The 14,989-nt window shown below is 45.3% G+C and overlaps 1 protein-coding gene across 1 annotated transcript in view; it reads left to right on the top strand.

Annotated features, from left to right (window-relative positions):
* gpr158a (G protein-coupled receptor 158a) overlaps positions 1-14,989 on the top strand; it is a 723,773-nt gene that overhangs the window by 678,308 nt on the left and 30,476 nt on the right. The window contains exon 9 of the mRNA XM_068051759.1: positions 6,215-6,320. Within this exon, the coding sequence (XP_067907860.1) occupies positions 6,215-6,320 (106 nt within the window). The remainder of the gene's footprint in view (positions 1-6,214; positions 6,321-14,989) is intronic.

Below are 14,989 nucleotides of genomic sequence, written 5' to 3' on the forward strand. Positions count from 1 at the left end.
AATGGCTTGCGCACTGTCTGAATTTTACCACCCTCTAGGGACAGGCTGGGAGGCAGGGGGAATATGTGTGGTGAGGGAAGAATGGAGGTGTGGAGATGAAGTGCCCGTCGCATTCCCACTGCCATTGCATTTTACCAGCGGTGGGGAAGGTGCAGGAGGTTCTCCTGACCAGAGGCCAATTGAGCCACTTCAGTGTCTAATTAAAGGTCTCTTTCCACCACTGCTGGCATTTCACCAGAGATGGATGGGCCCTCCACCACGTGGGGAAAATGCCTCGTGAACCCTGGTAGCCTCGCTGCAGGCTTAAGGTGAGGGGAGCCTCAAAATCAGGCACTCTGTAGCCCATGGAGGCATTCCTCCAGTGGCAATGGCCACCCCTGCAGCAATGCCACACCCCTGCCCTCATCAACCCCACCACCCTCCCCAAGCAGCGCGCCCTTGCTGCAGCCTGCTTGACCCCTAGACCCCACATACCAGTTCAGAGGATGGCCTGCTCCCTTGGCATCCTCTCTGCTAAGTGCAGTCTCAGCAGTGGCCACCACTCCCAGTGGAACTGTTGAGACTGCTGTGCTACCGGCAGCTACCGGGGGCGGTCTCCCATTCTTTAAAGGGGCAGGAGCCCCAACAGCAGCTAAATAGTTGCTGGACGACTGAAAAATGCGGCAGGTGTCCCACAAATGGTCGCGGCGGGGTTGCTCCAGGCTTTCAGACCCATGGTTGGGACCCTCGCCATGCTGACTAAATTCCAGTCTCTAATGCCACCTTTTTTATTCTTTCATGGGATGTGAGCATCGTTGGCATTGGGTATGTACACCAACAATGCTGTAAGGAAGGGAGTTGCAGGATTCTGACCCAGAGACTGTGAAGGAACAATGATATAGTTTCAAGTCAGGAGTCAGGATGGTGTGTGGCTTGGAGGGGAACTTGCAGGTGATGGTGTTCCCATGCATCTGCTGCTTTTGTCCTTCTAGGTCAGGTTTGTCCAAACTTTTCGCATGGGGTCCACATTACAATTTTTGTCTTACATGGGGAGCCAGTGAGACAATTTCAGAAAGATAAAGGCATTAAAAATGTATCTTACTATTAATCAAAACAACAACAAATGTACATTTTAAAGAAGCTTTAAATGAGAAGACTAATTTATTGACTTACTTTTTCTTCACTATGTTGGACACTAATTTAATGAAATTCCTGGCATTTTTTGGCTTGCATAAGTAGTCAATATTTGCCCGCACACTTATTGTAGTGATGCAGAGTATTCTGGATAGATGTCCATCTGTCAGGAGTGATCTTGCTCACTCTCTCTCTCTCTCTCCTCCTGTGTCCCCCCTCTCTGTGTTCCCCCTGCTCTTTGTCATCTTCACTCTCTGTGTTGTCCTCGCTCTTTGTCCCCCCTCTTTCTCTCTCTGCCCCTCTCTCTCTGTCCCCCTTCACTCTCTCTCTGTTCCCCCCTCTCTTTCTGTCCCCCTCTTTATCTCTCTTTCTGTCCCCCCCTCTTGCTCTCTCTTCCTCTCTCTCTCGCTCTGCCACTCTCTTTCTCTCTATGCCCTCTCCCTGTCTCTCTTCCTCCCCTCCCTCTCTCTCTGCCCCCTCGTTATCTCTGTGAACCCCCTTCTCTGTCCCCCTCCCTCTCTCTCTGTCCCCCTCTTTCTCTCTCTCTCTCTGTCCCCCTCTTTCTCTCTCTGTCTCTTTCGCTGTCCTCCCTCTCTCTCTCTGTCCCCCCCGCCCCTTTTCTCTCTCTCTGTCTCCCCCTCTCTCTCTCTGTCCCCTCTCTCTCTGTCTCTCTTCCCTCCTCTTTCTCTCCCTCTTTCTGACATTTGCAGGTAGCAGGAATGTTTAGCAGATGGTTGGGCAGTTTCTAAGAAAAATGTCGCAAGTCAGTTTCACAGCTGACAGGTGCTGAGAACAGGAACAGCAGATTCCCAACTTCGGACAGATTTGGGGTTTTCCGGCAGGTTCTGACTTTTTTTAAAAAGTTCACTGGAGAACCCAGAATCTGTCCAAAGTTGGGAAGCCGCTATTCCCGCTCCCATTACCTGTCAACTGTGAAACTGACAGTGCAATGTTTTTTTTTAAAAGCCAGTCTGGAAGAAGCAAACAAAGGGAAATTTTTCATCTCCAGTCATGGACCCTGGTGAGGGTGAAGAACAACCTGGGTACAGTTTACATCTGCAGGCTGGATGGAAACCTTTGGCAGGCTGGATTATGGTCCGTGGGCCATATGTTGGACAATCCTGTTCGAGGTGGTAGAGGTCATGGGTTTGGAGGTTGCTGTCAAAGGAGCCTTGGCAAGTTGCTGCAGTGCATCTTGTAGATGGTACACACTGCTGCCATTGTGCATCAGTGGCGTTTAAGCTGGTGCATGGGGTACCAATCAAGCAGGCTGCTTTGACCTGGATGGTGTCGAGTTTCTTGAGTGTTGCTGGAGCCACACCCATCCAGGAAAGTGGAGAGTATTCCATTGCACTCCTGACTTGTGACTTGTAGATGGTGGACAGGCATTGGGGAGTCAAGAGGTGAGTTGCTCGCCTCAGAATTCCCAGTTCCTGACCTGCTTTTGTAGCCACGGTATTTATATGGCTGCCCCAGTTCAGTGTCCAGTTAATGGTAACCCCAGGATGTTAATAGTGGGGGAATGCAGCAATGGTAATGCCATTGAACATCAAGGGGAGATGGTTAGATTCTCTCTTGTTGGAGATGGTCATTGCCTGGCACTTATGTGGTGTGAATGTTACTTACCACTTAGTAGCCCAAGCCTAAATTTTGTCCTGGTCTCGCTGCAAATGGACATGGACTGCTTCAGTATCTGAGGAGTTGCGAATGGTACTGAACATTGTGCAATCATCAGCAAACATTACTACTTCCGACCTCATGATGGAGGGAAGGTCCATCCTCCATCTGAAGATGGAGCTAAAGATGGTTGGGCCTAAGAGACGATGCTGAGGAACTCCAGCATCAATGTCTTGACACTGAGATGATTGACCTCCAACAACCACAACCATTGTCCTTTGTGCTAGGTATGACTCCAACCGGTGGAGAGTTTTCCCCCTGATTCCCATTGACTTCAGAAGGATTAATGAAAATTCAGCCTTGACTGTTAAGCACCACACTCTTCAGTGCTCTTGGCTGGCAGTGATGTGCGGGTGAGCCATAAGAGGGAAGGTGGAGAAAGGGGGAATGGAAGTGGGGAATTAGCTCAAAGTGCTTTCACTTTTCATCCATTTCCCTCACCCCTCCTCAGTCAGAGCCATACATACAGCCTCCTGCCCCGATGACCAAGACTGCAGTCTTTTACACAGCCCTCAGAGGCTCCAAAACCCAGAGGGCATCACTCAAAAACATCTGAGTAGTCAGAGCAGGAATGTGAGCAGCCTGCCTCGACCTCTGCTGAAGTCACAGGGGTAGAAGCACATAGGAGTAGGAGAAAAAGGAAGAGTTAGGAATTGTAGTTTCACAAGGGTAAGTTTAACACAGTGCTAGATTGTTAATTTTCTGTATGATTAAAATTAGTTCTTTGCTCTATTTTCCCATGTTGCCCAATTTTTCCTGCTGCCTTCTTGTGAAGACTGGTAAGACATGAGTTAAAGACTAGCAATGGGTGTCTGTGAAAGGAATGAATTGCTGAATATAGGACTGCTTTGTCCTGCACATTGGGGGGGGGGGCACGGGGGCAAGTGGGTTCAGAATTTGGCTGCAAGATGGGGGCAGTGCATCAGACTAACTGAATTATGTCAGATTCAGGCTGTTCTGATGAAGGGTCACTGACCTGAAACGTTAACTCTCATTCTTTTTCCACAGATGCTGCCAGACCTGCTGAGTATTTCCAGCATTTCTTGTTTTTTTGGCAGAATCATGCTGTCCTGGTCATCGCGGGCAGCTATTTGTGCAGCTGCTGGTACCTTCACCACATCACATTCTCTTCCTCATGCTCTACATGTTGCTTCTCCTTTGTAGAGGCAGTGCAGTCAGCACCTTCTTCCTCCTGGAGCTCCAGTCCACACTATTGTGTCTTGCAGGATGCAGCAGACCACTGTCATCTGGTGCATATTGAAGGGCGTCCCTCAGATCTGTCAAGGCACCTAAAGTGTAGCTTTAGCATCCCGCTCGCTTACTCAATGACATCTCTGGTGGGCAAGTGGCTTCGATTGTATCTCTCCTGGGTGTCATTGTCTGGGCTCCTAATGGTGTCTTCAGCCACATCTTCAGTGGGTAGCCCTTGTCTCCATGGAGCCAGTCGCTAACTCTGCTTCAATCCATGAAAACCTCTGGGACATTTGACTGATGCAGGACGAACGCTTCATGGCAGATCCCTGGGATTCTTGCACAAAGATGCATCATGATGTTTCTGTGCTTGCCCACGAGCTGAACATTGATGGAATGAAAGCCTTTCCTGTTGACAAAGACTCCAGGGTGATCTGGGGGGCCCTTGATTGCCATATGTGTGCAGTCGATCACTCCCTGGACCTGTGAGAAGCCAGCCAGACTGGCAAAGCCGAGTGCCCACTCATTCTGACTAGCCTGGTCAATTGAAAAGTCCCTGCCCTGGCAAATATGGCATCGGTCACCTGTGAGATGCATTTGTGGGCAGCATATTGTTAGATTCTGAAAATATTTCCTGCAGATCCCCGGAAAAAGCCAGAGATGAAGCAATTAATGTCAGCAGTGACTTTGACTTTGGCAGGAGTTCTTCTTCCAGGAGACTGCAAATGTCACTGACCACCTGGTACGACACTCTGAGCTTCCTGAAGCACTGCTGCTCGGTTATGTCGAGGAGGTTTATCCTCTGCCTGTAAACCCTGTGTTGGGGATATAGACTTCTGCTAGCTGGCCCTTTTTGTTCATCCCTGTCTCCTGTGGAGTGACAGGTAGGTGAGGAAAAGGCTGCTGCTGCACTTGCTGCTGGTGATGTGGCCGCTGCTCCTTATCTTGTTCCACATTTCAGGTCCAAGGCAAAACTGCATAAGCGGCTCCTATGCTGATCTGAAAGCTGACAGAGAGGAGGTGTAAATCAAACACATTAACTCCAAAGTAGTCGAAATCATCTCCAAAGCAATGAAAACGCACTCTCAGAACAAGTCCGGTGAGCAGAATCTTTCACCTAGGCAATGAAGTACATTGGTTTTCTTGGCGAGTTCCAAGCAACCTGGGAAACCTGTGGCACCCACAATTAAATTTGAAATCCACAGTTAAAACAGCTGTTAATGAGCTGTTTGTGTATTATACTTGCCAACCCACCTCTCTCACGGCAGTCTCCCACACGCAGCCATTTGCACCGAGGTTAAAGGCAGAGATCTGCGGGTTGCTGCCAGCTTCCTGATACACAATCAATTCAGCACTTTTAATCAGCTGCCCACTCCCAAACCCACTCACCTTTTAAGGTTAAAAGCTGTGCCCCCGCTCCATGTGTTCAGCTTCTACATGATACCCACCTCTACTTCTTCACCACCACTCAATACACAAATAAAGGTACATTTTTAACTTCACCACCTGATCAGTAATCTGGAAGAGTGCATCGCCTGCCCATTATAGAACTCCCCCTCCCCCCACACCCCTCCCCCCCACCAGTTTTCATTTATAACTGACAGGCTTCAGAGAGAAGTGCATGGACAGTGGGATGAAATGAATGGTAAGGGTATGGGGCATGTGATGGTTTCAGGCTTCCCACCATTTAATTGGTGGAAATTGCAACTCATCAGACAAACAGTTCGACAAAATGGAGGCAGTGGAGGCGTTGAAAGAGGTGCTGGAGAAATAGATCTGGGACAAGGAAGGTTAACGCATTGCGATGACTATCACGGAAGGCATTATTTCAGTGCTATGGCAGGTGCGGAAATATGATTGCAGAGAAGATGGGCACATATTTGTGAGACTACAGCACATTCATGGAGTGTACAAATATAGAAAAAAGATGATGTAAAATGAAATGATGAGCACAGCAAAGCTTCACTGACTATTAATATCCCTAAAGAAGTCGATTAGTTAAATAGCCTGCTTACAGTGTTTTTAACATTTGCCTGTGGTCAATTGCCAAAACACAAGACAAGGTCTAATGGTTTAGCTATATGCTCAAATATAATTTTAATATAAACTAAAGCAGTGCATTCTTTTGTTACGGTGCATGAAATCATATCATAACTCTGGAACTCCTTTAGATTAGAATAATTGTTTTTAATCTGAAAGACTTTTAACTGTAAAATTGGGTTTCTGCTTGCAGGTTTACACTGGCATCAAGCCTCCACAGTGATTGGATGCTCATGCTGTTCTTTGTCCACACCCATCTGACTGTGACTGTCACTCTGGGTTTGCTACTGATCCCTAAGGTACTGTCAATCTTCCTCAATCTCTGCTGCTGAATGCCTTTCAAATATAATATTTATTGTCATGTGGTTTAGACCTGTGTCATGTAGTTTTATTACTTTATTGATAAATCACATCTTCATAATCAAATTCATATCCGAGTAGCTGATGCTTTCCGGTTGCTGGATTCAGACCTAACATAGCAGATCCGACAGACACACCAACCCAAAATGCAAACTAGCACCAGATATATGTTCGTCCTAACTGTCCCATTACAATTTTTACATTGTTCTTGATGGCTTTATTACAAATGGAACAAAAAAGGAATGCAGATAGTACTTTTAATGTTGTATTCTCTGAGATTGTAAAACACAGTTCCCAAACTTAACCAAGCAAATTACTGTGGGGTTATTTACATTCATTTGTTTCTGAAATCATTTGTAATGGGATAGAATTAAATCTGCATTTTCGATAAGCATTTACTAACATACCCATGCATAGATCTGCCAAAATGTTGATAGACTGTGTTACTGAAGCACAACACTGAAGGCTGAATAATCTTCCACTTCATTTTCACGTTTATATTGGTACTTTTGGTTGTTTTGTGTCATTGTAAACCCCAATTTAGTGCCTGTAATGGGACTATTATGTTGTTTAATGAAAATACAAAATGAATTCAACTTTATTAACTTCATCTTTGCTGACGCAAATAGCTTCCAGGATAAAAGAAAGCAACAACACAAAATATTTATTTCACTGGCAACTTGGCTCATTCTAGTTTCAGTGTTAAGAATATATAACTGGTAACATCACCTTTTACACATTTTTCTTGGGTTTCCTTGGCTCTTCGGCTAATTGCGGCAAATCACTGGGAGAACTCTGAAGAAATTTGCTCTCTATGGGTTTTGGGTTGCAATTGGCAGAGAAGGACCAGCAAGAGCAGGACAATTATGTCAGATGATATATTAGATCCCATTGGCAAAAAACACAGTGGATGTACCCAAACCAGGCAGATACCTGGGAATGACAGAAAAGGTGTGCATAAATAGCCTGTGATGAACCCATGCCATTTCCTTGAGGAAAATGTCTAGACAAGGTCTAACAATCAGACAGCATTGCCAGCAGCCATCTGTTCGTAACAGTACATTATTGTAAAGCTTCCAGCTGCTTCCTGGAAATTGATGAGGATATCTGCAGTGTCAGCCAGTTTATTGTCCACAAATGTATCTGCACATTATTCGGAACGGCCAATGATCATAAAATTGGCCAAGAGCAGCACCATTATTTGGAGAACAAAGAGTGAAAGGATGACTCCTGGGAGACAAAGGAAACTCTCTGAAGGAAAGGCTCATGACACCCTTATACCAATCACAGTCAGAAGCAGCATACTCGTAGGACAATGAGGATGATTATCAAGTTTATATTTAGGATGATAAAGTAGCACTTCATGTTTCAAACCTGCAACACATACATACTTAAATCAAGTGCACTGCACTTATTTCATCCCTTGTGTAGTTTGTAACTGTTTTTAGCTATCCCTTTGCTTGTGCTTTTTACTAAGTGTATGATGACACCTAACCTATTCCTTTTAAGTGATTCCCTTGTGGAAAGAGTAAGTGTGTTGATTGGCTTCAGGGTTTCACTAACAGACTGCTAAGATTTTGGCAGCCCAGAACCTCCTTGTGATGTACATTTGAATTAGCCAAGTTCAATACTCTCCTGCCTGCTCTCTGGCATCTCTGCTACCATTGGCACTCAGATAATTGATGGTCCAAATGTAGCATTAGCTTGAGAGCTAGCTACCCGATTCTTGATGACTCCAGGCATGCCACTGGTGTAGGACACTCCTTCAACAAGTCTGCTGATCTGTCTGAGAGTGGAATTTGGGCAGCTATTATTTCTGTAAATCCCTTTGACGGGCCTCCTCGGTTCCAGTGCCAGTTGAATTGATCGGAGCCTGCACGGCATAGTCTTCTACCAGTTCTGCCCAAAAATGGCAATCAGGATCCTATTTACATCTTAAAAGATCCTCATTTCAATATTGAAAAGGGGCCTGGCCCCTGAAATAGGCAGATGTTTTGGACACCCACAGCTGGGCTCCTTTTAAATGGAACCAGCCAGGTCATCAGTGTTAATGAGGCAGTGAGGATACTGACCCTATTTTGAAGCCTTTATCACCTGGTTTGGGTACATCCACTGTGTTAACATCAGGCAAAAGAGCTTAAAATCGACCCCTCAAATGTGTTACAAAATAAGCAAGCAATCTAACACTTTTGATGCAAGATTTTACTTTTTTCACTACTCAAGGCAGTATCTTTAGGTTTTGAATATTTGGCTGGGATTTAATGCCAGCAAAGGGGATCCCAGCGGCGGGACGCAAGGCAGGGAGAGACCCCAACTCGGTCCTCCGTCGGACCCTCATCGCTATTTCATGGCGGGCAGTTAATTAGCTGCCCGCCGTTGAAGATGAGCCCCTTTAAGGGACGAGTTTCCAAAACTAGAGCTGCTGGCCAATCGGACAGCTGGTAGTTCTGCAGTACTGGCAGCACCACCAAGAGTGGTGGCCACTGCCGGTACTGCAGGAGGCCCTGCAGTGCCGAAGATGGAGGAGACCCTGGGATGCAGGCAAGTAGAGTTGGGGTCGCTGGGACCAGTCAGGCAGGCCTCAGTGATGGAGTGGGAGGAGCGGAGTTGGTGAGGGCAAGGGGGTCTTGCCAGGGGGTTGCGGCCATCGCTGCGGGGGTGGCCCTCTGGGGGCCATGGATTTCTCCCAAAGAAAGGACACCCCTGCATCTGCTAGGAGGTCACCTAGCCTCAACTGGCGGCGTCGCCACACGTAGCAGGCCCCTCCATCTTTCATAAAATCAGTGGGTGGGAGGCTGCCTTTGTGGTCAATAATTGACCACTGAAAGGCCTCAATTAGTCTGGAGTAGGAAGGCCTTCCTCGGCCTCCCCCGCCTGGGACAAAATGGCAAAAGACCCTGACAACATCGGGCACGCCACCTCTTGCCATTTTGTGTGCCCCCCCCCCACCACCTCCATTCCCATCTCTAAGGGCTGCCCTTTGTCCTCTATGGCAGCAATATGAGCATTCATGGGAGATGCTCCCACTGTCCCTAAGGTTTACACCACTGAGGGCTGCACTGCAGATGCCACAGGAGTTGCCAGCTACTCTATGGTAACACATACAAGCAGTCACCCATGACTGCACAGCTCCAGACAGTGACTCCTCCCCAAACATTTTAGAGTATTTTGCACAGAAACAAGTGAGTCGTCTGGACTATACCACTCAAACATCAAAACGCTTTTGCAGATTGCCTAGATCAAGTAATATAGGTTATATTATGCTACTCCTATACCAATGTAACATCAGCTTAATAGGGTAACATACATTACGTGAACATTATGGTATTCGTCCTAAGCTTGAGGGAAGTCTTCAGCTGCACTTCACTACATCCGAGCACTCTGGAGGAACAGCATGTCGGTACTTAAGTAATCTTGTATCAAAAGCTTTCCTCAGTTTTTCTTGTTTCTTTATTTCCCCATGTGCCGATTCTTTTCAATTTATTTGATTAATTAGATAACATCAGCTTTGCAAAAGATGTGAAAGTTAACTAGCGCTACTGAGCTTTCTGACCATTGGGAAAATTGTAGCAAATCACTGGAGGAGATAGATTGCTAAGATGTTTTAAATAATCATGAAGTCATTTTGAAGTTAGTGATCAATGTAGTTCCATATCTACATAGTGAATTAAGTGCAGCTGGTCAATGAGCAAAAAAACTGGATCATGTACGTGAACAGTCAATTCTCCTGCAGTCTTCATTTTAAGACAATCTGTGTAAGAGCTATTTGAAAGGCATGGCAAATAATTCCCTGGAGACCAAGATTCTGGCTTATGATATCATTGAGAGAGCCATGAACAGCATCTGAGCAAAAGTATAAAGTGGCATTTGCAGCCATCAGGATAACTATCAAATGTAATAAAAACATCTGGAAATGCTCTTCCGATGTCTGGACAGAACAGGGGTTTCTGAGAATTCAAGCCCATTAGAATCTCCAAAATCATCTTAGCCTGATGGATAGGAAGTTGGTTAAAGCACAGATAAAAGCAGTGGTTAATGGATCTTTTTCAGACTGTCAGGATGCTAACTTTGGTGTCAAAAGAGGTCACTGCTGGGATATTTGCTCTTAATATATAAATAATGATCCGGACGTGCGTTTGGGGGCACAATATTAAATGTTGCAAATGACACAAAAATAGAGAGAATACTTAACTGTGAAGAGGATTATAAGCAACGTCAAGAGGATTTGGGTGAGTTAATAGATAGGGAAAATAGATGTTGGATGAAATTTAATGCACAGAAATGTGAAGTGGTATATTTTGGGGGGAGGATGTGGAGAGTGCTGTCATATTGCTTTAACAATGTAAGTACTCCACACAGCATCACAGGAGGTGATGTCAGTCAGCATGTAATCAGTTAGTTACAGTTGAGCAAGATACCTTGTCACACGTGTCTCTTCTAAATGTGTTACTATACAAATCAAGAATTCACAGTTTAGGACCATTCAACTTAAGTCTGTTTGATTCCTTATTGCTACATAAAAGTAATAACGGTGACAGGGAGGACATGCATACCAATTTAAAAGGAACAGAGGAGTGGAAAGACTTTGAGTTTCAGACTCACAAATGCTAAACCTATACAAACTATTGGTTCAGCTGTAATTATTTTGTTGAATATCTTATCCGTTATTGAGTCCCCTACTTTATGAAGGATATCAATTAAGGCATTCTACAATAGCGAAGAGATGAGATTGAGATGATGCCAAGTTTTGAGAATGCGGAACTGGCTTCTGTGTGGAGTCGTTGAGGCGAATAGTACGTATGCACTTACGGAGAAGCTAGATAAGTACAGGAGGGAGAAAGAGAAAGATTATGCTGATGGGGTTAGATGAAGTAAGATGGGAGGAGGCTTATGTGGGGCATAAATGCCAGTATGGACCAGTTATATCAAATGGCCTGTTTCTGCACTGTAAAATTCGATGTAATTTTGTGGAAGTTTGAAGATTATAAACCATAAGACTCAAAGTGCTCACTCTGCAAATGCAGTTTGTACATGAGTAAATGAAGATGCATCACTCAGCAAGCCACCTCACACCAAGCAAAACAAATGCTGTTCCTGTAGGAAGGATGCCTTGAAGTCCTGTTCAGGATGATCCTCCTTTGCTGGACCTCTTGAAGCAACACTTGCAAAGGTACATCAAGAAACTGAGCTTTCTCTTCAACTTACCTATTATTTCCAAGTTTCTGCATTGCCAGATTGAAGCAGCCCCTTTAAACAGCAGCTGCTGCTGCACACTAATCCCACATCTCATTGGCAGATAACTCCTGACAACAGCCCCAATCAGAATCGGGAGCATCTTGTGAATAATTAATCAGGTCAATCTCAATAGTCCAGCCAAGGCCAGCCCAGCACAACCTTAGCAAGCACAGGCCTCACAAAAAGTTTAGTCCCACCACTGCAGTGCCAAGACTAGAAAATCTATCCCTGTGTCATTTTTTTTGCAGCGGTATTTTACTATCATACATTTTAATGAAGTGCACTTTTCTGTATGTGTATCATTGGCTTTGTAATTGACTTGTAGCATAATGAGGCAAACTCCTGGAGCTTGACTTTCAGACACGTATGAAATTATGCATGAGGTGCACCCACCATCTGCCGCATTTTCAGGTCCGAGTCTCACAATGGTTTGTCAGATCAAACGGACACAATCATCACATGATTTTCAGGCCGATTCTGTGCTTTTGTGGATCAGCAATGTTGATTTTTCAAATTAAAATATGAAAAGATTTAACCTGTGTTTGCAATGAACAAGGCAGTTTTGTATTATCTGAGTCTAACCTGTGCAAAACCATTCTTAATTTATCAGGAGGAGAAACAAATTTTAAATTTTGTACACATTGGGCCAGGGTTCATCTATTGATAATAATGGATTTGTTTATGTTGGAAATCATTAAGTGGTAGAGGGCAGCCCTTAACATTTGAGACTTTTGTCAAATCATATGTAACAGGTGTCTGTCTAGGGGCATTTCTGTCACATGAATTGTTGTATCAAGGTCACAATTGTAATAAAGCTGAAAGGGCTTTATTTAAAACATAAAGGGAACAGTTTTTTTCACTGGATTTGCAGACTCTGCTGTCACCCATTCAAGGATGTACAATGCTGCGTGTAGCCATAACATTACATATTCTGAACTTAGCTCATGGGAAGCCATGTTTACAAAAGACAATGGGGGAATTTGAACTTGCAGGAGTGAGTAGGGTGGGGAGAGGGTGGGGTTAAAAGTGCTGAAATTAATAGTCATTGGGAAACCAACCACAAACTTCTGCATTTAACTGCAGCACATTAGGTTGCATGGGAGCAAACCCAACAGGCCTGTTCATTTCATTATGTTAATTTTTTTATTCTTTCTTGGGATGTAGGCATCACTGGCAGGCCAGCATTTGTTGCCTCTCCCTAATTGCTCTTGAACTGAGTGGCTTGCTAGGCCATTTCAGAGGGCCGTTAAGAGTCAACCACATTGCTATGTGTCTGGAGTCACATGTAGGCCAGCCCAGCAGATTTTCTTCCCTGTAGTGAACCAGATGGGTTTTTACAGCAATCAGTAATAGTTTCGGGGCACCATTATAGAGACTAGCTTTCAATTCCAGATTTTGTTTGAAATTAATTGAATAGAATTTCTACCAGCTACTATGGTGGGATTTGAAGCCATGCCCCTTGGGGGCAAGCCTCAGCCTCATTACTCCAGTGATATTGCCACTATGCCACCATTGCCACACTTATTGAAAGCACTTTTAACATGGGTATTTTTGATTTAACTGTGGGTGCATGGGTTTCCTGGGCTTCCTGGAACTTGCAAATGAAAGCAAGGGGAGAACACAGTGACAATTGAGGGAGCTGAAAAATTAGTCAAAAATTCCCCTAAGTACTGAAACCTCACAGCTAATTTCTTGCCTAATTGTGTGAAATATTTTTTTCCTCACAGTACTTGCTTGGTGAGATTATTTTCATCACTTTACAGGTGACTTTCACTACGTTGGAGTTTTGTGCGTCTGATTTCCACTTTGCAGCTTTGATCTATCAGATCAGAATGGGTGCTGCTTATTCTATATTAGCATGGACCTGAGATAAGGACCAAGATGACCAGTAGAAGCATCACCTGTAGAACCAGCAAGAGAAAGGGGATGACTGGAGATGTGCAGCTCGCAGGAGGTGATACCAACACAGGACGTATAGGCAGAGTATCAGCTTCCTGAACATGTTGGAACACCAGTGTTTCAGGAGGCGCAGGGTCTCGGGTCAGGCGGTGGCAGACATTTACAGCCTGCTGGAAGAAGACCGCCCACCAAATGGACCTGGTACCACACTTTACCAGTGGTTGTCAAAGTCACCATCGCCCTCGACTTCTTTGCTTCTGGCTTCCAAGGATCTACCGGAGACATTTGCAGGATCACACGGTCGACTACCCACAAATGCATTACACAGATGACTGATTGGTTGCCAGATAATTACACTTCACCACCAATGATGCCAATCAGAATGAGCGGAAGCTCAGGTTTGCAGCTTTGGCTGGCTTCCCAAAGGTGCAGGGCATCATCAACTGTACGCAGGTGCCAATCAAAGAACCCCCAGATCAACTAGAAGTGTTTGTCAACTGCAAGGGCTTGCACTCTTATCAATAGACAGCAGGTGTGCAACTACAAAAAGATGATTCTGCAGGTGTGCGTAAGATTCCGAGGCAGCTGCCATGATGCTTTTGTCCTGTAGCAGTTCGCCTTCCCTAGTCTCTTTGCACCTCAAAGTAGTCTTATCTGCTAATAACTTAGAGACAGGGGGTGCCCACTTAAAACTTGGCTGATGACACCCAAGAGAAACCCAACCAATGAGGCCCAGGAGCTCTAAAATGAAAGCCATTTGAAAACCACATGTGTCATTGGGCAAGCAATCAGTGTGATGCAGATGTGCTTTAGGTGCCTTGGCATATGTGGAGGCGCCCTGCAATGTGCACCAGCCAGGGCCTCCAAAATGATCGTGGTGTGCTGCACTCTGCACAACAGCGAGGTTTGGACCATCAAGAGGAGTAAGGCACAGAGCACAGAGCCTTTTTGGAGAGGAGGAGGAAGTGGGGGGAGGAGGAGAATTAGAATTAGAATTAGAATATTACAGCGCAGTACAGGCCCTTCGGCCCTCGATGTTGCGCCGATCATCTGACCTACACTATTCCATTTACATCCATATGTCTATCCAATGACCACTTAAATGCCCTTAAAGTTGGCGAGTCTACTACTGTTGCAGGCAGGGCGTTCCACGCCCCTACTACTCTCTGCGTAAAGAAACTACCTCTGACATCTGTCCTATATCTTTCACCCCTCAACTTAAAGCTATGTCCCCTCGTGTTTGCCATCCTCATCCGAGGAAAAAGACTCTCACTATCCACCCTATCTAACCCTCTGATTATCTTGTATGTCTCTATTAAGTCACCTCTCCTCCTCCTTCTCTCTAACGAAAACAACCCCAAGTCCCTCAGCCTTTCCTCGTAAGACCTTCCTTCCATACCAGGCAACATCCTAGTAAATCTCCTCTGCACCCTTTCCAAAGCTTCGACATCCTTCCTATAATGCGGTGACCAGA

Source organism: Heterodontus francisci, chromosome 2 (assembly GCF_036365525.1).
Source record: "Heterodontus francisci isolate sHetFra1 chromosome 2, sHetFra1.hap1, whole genome shotgun sequence".
NCBI classification, from domain to species: domain Eukaryota; kingdom Metazoa; phylum Chordata; class Chondrichthyes; order Heterodontiformes; family Heterodontidae; genus Heterodontus; species Heterodontus francisci.